We start from the raw sequence: 6,000 nt of genomic DNA on the forward strand, positions 1-6,000 counted from the left end.
CTCCATGCCCAGGTTTTCAAAATTTCAGATGCTGGGGGAAGAGAAGTTCAAAGGAACAGCTCAAGAGAACAAAATTTCAACATCTGTTTGGACAGTCACAATTTTGTGACTTTGGGTAAATCAGCTCACCAAAATGGGTTAGACCAGACAATCGTTACAACTCTGTATTACCTTAATATTCTAAAAGCTCTAGGGATCTCTAATTACTGCTTTTGCATATGTTCACTCTGGTCCTTGTACTTGACTCTTGACAGTTTCCAAAGTTAGGTAGGTTCTTTGGGTTTCCGCTCCATTTTCTCCTATGTCCGACAGGATCCCAGTACCTCTATCTGCCCCCACACAGGCCAAAACATTCACTATAGGCCAAAAAGTCTACTCACACTTAAGAGTTTCTGAGTCTGGGTGGGAAAAGCAAAGGAGGCAGAGCCTTTCCTCTGCTTGGGGATTCTCAGAACCCTGTAATTAAAAGGTTAAACCGAATTCATCCTTCCTTAATTCAAAAATTGAATTTGAGGGGCACCTGCGTGGCTCAGTTGGTTAAGCGACTGCCTTGGGCTCAGGTCATGATCCCAGAGTCCCACAACTGAGTTCCGGATCAGGCTCCCTGCTCAGCAGGGAGTCTGCTTCTCCCTCTAAACCTCTCCCCTCTCACGTTCTTACTCACTCACTCTCTCAAATAAATAAATAAAATCTTTTAAAAAATTGGATTTGAAATAGATTGGAAGTTGCTTCAATAATCATCCTTATTATTATAGATTTAATAAATTATAGAGATTTCAGGAAACACTTGCTGAATGGGAAGCTCTGCCCACTTTGGGAAAATAAGTTCGGGAACATCACACTCATGCATCAGATGATATAGGACAGTTACATGAGTATATCCACTTGTGTTGAAAAGTGAATGCTTGGGTCAAGAGAGGTCTGTCCTTGGTTGATTTGAACATGACAAATCTATTTTTTATAGAGTTAAAAATGTCTTTTTCTTTAGTTGTCTCCACAAAACTCTAACCAATAATTCATGGAATTTCTGGCCCCCCAAGAGAGATACTATGTCACGTTAGATACAAACTCATAAAAAATTTAGGTGATAGATAAAAACCAATTGCAACATTATCCCTTCTCTCTCTTTCCTCTCTCTCTCTTTCCAAGCTGAAGAGAAATTTTAGTAGCAGGTCTTGAATGCAGTATAAAAAACAAATTGCTTTGTAGTACTTAATCTACATCTGTTTGTTTTGTTGTCTTTTATTCTGTAGCACTGGAGGAGCAAACAGAAGGCCCAAATGTGCTCAGGATTCAGAGTTGAGTTTAGACACCATTCTAGACACTAGAATTAGCATGAAAAAAATTTTCATTGTATCCATAAAAAGGAATGTAACCCAGAACTTGAGGAGGAATTTTTTTTTGAATAATCATTTGGTATGGTCCTATGCCTCTAAGCAAAACAGAATTCAATCTTCCTAAAAGAGATGAATATGTCTCATGTACCTAGGGATGGAAAATTCATCTTCCTATTGCTTAATAATGCAGTGTCTAGAAAGGCAATATGCTTACAGAAAGCAAATAGGGCTTGCATTCCTAAAAGACAGGCTCCAGCTTGGCTACAACTTTTACAAACTAGCTGTATCGACTTAACAGTCACTTAACCCCTCTGAGCCTCATTTCCTTTATCTTCATTACAGAATTTTCATTCAGATTTTTACTGAATCTTCATAACAATTAAAAAATTGTTTTTAATTTGCGGGGGGGCTTTTTAAAAGCCCTAATGAGGGACACCTGGGTAGCTCAGTGGGTTAAGCGTCTGCCTTCGGCTCAGGTCACAATCCCAGGGTCCCGAAATCGAGTCCCCCCTCAGGCTCTTTGCTCAGTGGGGACCCTGCCTCTCCCTCTCCCTCTGCCTGCTACTCCCCTGCTTGTGTGTGTGTGTGTGCTCTCTCTCTCTCTCTCCAACAAATAAATAAGTAAAATCTTTAAAAAAAAAATTAAATAGGGACACCTGGGTGGCTCAGTTGGTTAAGTGTTTGCCTTTGGCTCAGGTCAGGATCCCAGGGTCTTGGAATCGAGTTCTGCATCGGGCTCCTTGCTCAGAGGGGAGCCTGCTTCTCCCTCTGCCTGCAGCTCTGCCTACTTGTGCACTCTCTCTCTCTCTCTGACAAATAGATAAATAAAATCTTTAAAAAATAATAAAATAAAATAAAATCCTTAATGAATTAATAAAGGTGGGCCTTGAACATCAATAGCTGATAAATCAGACACACACACAAAAAAAATATCCAGATTATGAATTTTCAAGGAAAAAGAAACCTGATCCTAATGAAGCCTCAAGATCTAACAACCAATCTATAGGAAAAACAGTAGACAGAAGACCGTATTAAGTCATACGACAGGGATACAATCAATAAAACTCAGACTATGGGAAACATTATAAGACAGACAACCCAGTACCTCTGACAACAGTAACAACAACAGCAACAAATAGCAAGTAAAAACAAAAAGACAGAAAAATAGGAAGAAAATATACACCGGAAGATAATTAAGGGACATACACAAATCTGATCTGGATTCTGATTCACACAACTGTGAGAAAAAACTTGTGGAGCCTTCAGTTTCCACTCAGGGACAGAAAGCTACATAGAACATACATTCGCACTTACAACCACCACCCAGAAAATACAATAGAAATAGCCAGACCACTAGAAATTCATGATTTTTTTTCAAATCATGGAAACTGAGGTCTCAGGGCCACCAATGGGTCCAAAACACAAGAAGAGGCAGATACCTATAAGGAGAGAAGAGACGTGGCCATTCATTTACCTGAGGTAAATACCACTGGATGGACACCTGTGAGAGAGTTCAGTTAATATAATAACAGCAAATCAAATCAAACATTATATAAAAAGAATAGTACCTCACAACCAAGGAGGGTTTATCCCAGGAATACTGATTTGAAAATCGATCAACATAATTCACAATGGTAACAGAAAAAAAGAAAAAGAAACATCATGCTTAATGGCAAAAAACTGAACGCTTTTCCACTGAGATCAAGCGAGGGATGTCCTTTCTCACCACTCCTATTCAACACCAACTGGATGCGTCACACTGGGCACATTCCAGGCAACACAATAAAACAACAAAAGAAAATCAAAGGCTTACAAATTGAAGAAGAAGAAAGAAAATGGTCTCCATTCATATTATGACATGATTGTCTACATAGAAAAATCACAAAATATACACCAAAAATACCTCCTAGAACTAGTATATGAGTTTGGCACCTTTGCAGGATACAAAGTCAATTTTGCATATTGGCAATGACAAATCAGAATTCAAATTGTTTAAAAATAACATTTATAATAGCCCTCCAAAAATGAAATTTAGTTTCATATATGTCATTCATGGTATATATATAACAGAATATAAGCAAGATCTGTATGGTGAAAACTATGAAACAATGAAGAAAAAAACAAGAAAGATCCAAAATTATCACATTCATAGATGGAAGACACAGAATTATTAAATTGCCAGTTCTTCCCAATATGATCTATAGATTCAACAGAAAATCACTGGTATACATTAACCTTCTATACTGCTTTTGAAATTCTTCTGTTAAGTTTAAAATTATCTCAAAAGCCATTAAAATTTGTAATTAAGGAATTACTATAAATTTGCTTCTAGATGAGATGAAGGTATTGGGGTTATGTTTTAAAAATCCCTATCTCTTAGAGACATAGGTTTAAATTTTAAATAATCAGAAACTCTCTAAATGCAGCCACCATAGAATTGCTTGTTTCAGATAAGAATCACGGATGCTAAAATTAGTGAGTGAAAGTATTATGAGAAACAAGATATTTGTATTGTCTCAAATATCTCCCCACAAGATACTTATTAAATGTAAAGAGAATGATAGTCACTTTACAGTTAAGTAATGTGGCAAACATCTTAAGCAGGTACCTCCTGATACGATACACAGAGAAGGACACGGTACCATTACTGAGTACTCCTGCCAAAAATCCATAACCTGAATCTTAATCATCCAAGAGCATTACATAAACCCATACTGAGGGAAAGTCCACAAATGACTGGCCTGTACCCTTCAAAAATATGGAAATCATGAAACACAGAGATGGACTGAATCACTGTTCCAGATGAAAGAAGACAAATGATATGGGATCCAAATGCAACATGTGATCTTGGGTCAGAGCCTGGATCTGAAAAAAAAATTCTCTTTGCTGTGAAGGACATTAACGAGGCAACTGGCAACATTTAAATAAGCTTTTAGACTGGCTAATAGTATTGTGTTATTTTTAATTTCTTGATTTTGATCACTGTACAATGATTATGTTTTTCAAGAATCACATAATGAACTATTTGGAGAAAAGGGGGACATCATATCTTCAATTTACTCTCAAACAGTTCAAAAAGAAAATTATATATACATACATAATATATAAATACACATAGAGAAATATTAGAGAATATTTACTGTATTTATATTGTATATGTTTTATTTATATATTTATGTATAAAGAGAAGATGATAAAGCAAAAATGTTACAATGTTATCACTTAGGTAACTTATGTAAGGGGTACACAGGAATTTTTGGCACTATTTTTGTAACTTTTCTAAAAGTCCCAAAATAAAAGGTTTTAAAAATCAACAAGAGATAATAATAACATCTTGAGTCCATGGACTCCCCTATTTCCAACGAGTTTTCATCTCTCCCAGAAGCAAACAGACTCCACGTCTTTCGTCCATTAGACCATCTCAGCCACCGGACTTAAAACAACACAAATTTAGACTCAGCAGCCACTGCACAGACCTCTAGCCTTTGCTAGCTTGTGCGCCTCGCTCCACTTCCTCTGCAACCATTTCTGACAAACCCAATATGGCTAAGATTGAGAGATTCGATAAATCAGAATTGAAGAAGACAGAAACACAGGACAGAAATCCACTGCCTTCAAAAGAAACGATTGAACAGAAGCAAGCAGGTAAATCCTAACACGGAGTGCACCACCACTGTGCACTATACATTCCACAAGCATTGCCTTATTTTACTTTTCTTAGCTGTTTAACTTTATTAGATGCAAAGAGATTGGATCAAGCTTAAATGACTGCGCTGCCCCTTTTCACATCAAAGAACCACTGACAGCGAAGGCCGTGCCTGCCTTTCCCATCTGCCTGTCTGGCTGGCAGGGGAGGAAAAGAACTTGCATGCTGGTGAAGGAAGAAACTAGATGCGACAACAGTGAAATGTTGAGTAAAAATCAAGCTGGTCCAAGGTGCCCTGCAGGCTATAAAATGTGGTTTAATGAGAGTGCCCCTTTTCGGTTAAAATGATTTTAATTATTGGAATGCACAATTTTTTTTCACATGCAAATAAAAAGTTTTGAAGTGAAAAAAAAAAAAAGAACAAAAACCCCACAAACTTACTGTCTTACAGATCTGCAGGTCAGATGTCCAAAATGACCTTTAGTGGGCTATATATACTCAAGGTGTCAGCAGAGCTGGAACCTTCTGTTTTGGAGGCTCTAGGGGAGAATCTGCTTCCTTGCCTTTTCCAGGTTCTAGAGGCTGCCCGCTTTCCTTGGTTCACAGCCCCTACCTCCATCTTCAAAACCAGCAGCATAGCATCTTCACATCTTTCCCTGACTTATTCCGCCTTCCCCTACTTTAAAGGACCCTTATGCTTTAAAATGAGGCCCACCAGGAATAATCCATCTCTGTATCTTAAAGTCAGCTGATTAACAACCTTAATTTCACCTGCAACCTAAATTCTTCCTTGCCGTGTAATGAAATGTATTCACAGGTTGTAGGAATGAGGACGTGGACGTCTTTGAGGGGCCATTAATGTGCCTATCACAGCTACCCTCTTCCTTGGAATGCCTGGAAAGTGCGCCATATAGCCATCTGGCTAATCAGATCCCTAAATCATAATTCCTTCAGAAATATGTCCTTAGCTAGCTGGAAATGTGATGGTGATTGCTCCAGATGTAATTTCCTTAACAC

General features: G+C 37.9%; 1 protein-coding gene across 1 annotated transcript in view; it reads left to right on the forward strand.

The window, feature by feature from the left end:
• LOC116865947 (thymosin beta-4-like) overlaps nucleotides 1–4,993 on the forward strand; it is a 39,200-nt gene extending 34,207 nt beyond the window's left edge. The window contains exon 2 of the mRNA XM_032854605.1: nucleotides 4,830–4,993. Within this exon, the coding sequence (XP_032710496.1) occupies nucleotides 4,830–4,993 (164 nt within the window). The remainder of the gene's footprint in view (nucleotides 1–4,829) is intronic.
• Nucleotides 4,994–6,000: the final 1,007 nt, after the last annotated feature.

Source organism: Lontra canadensis, unplaced genomic scaffold (genome assembly GCF_010015895.1).
Source record: "Lontra canadensis isolate GAN:19392208 unplaced genomic scaffold, GSC_riverotter_1.0 scaffold8, whole genome shotgun sequence".
NCBI classification, from domain to species: domain Eukaryota; kingdom Metazoa; phylum Chordata; class Mammalia; order Carnivora; family Mustelidae; genus Lontra; species Lontra canadensis.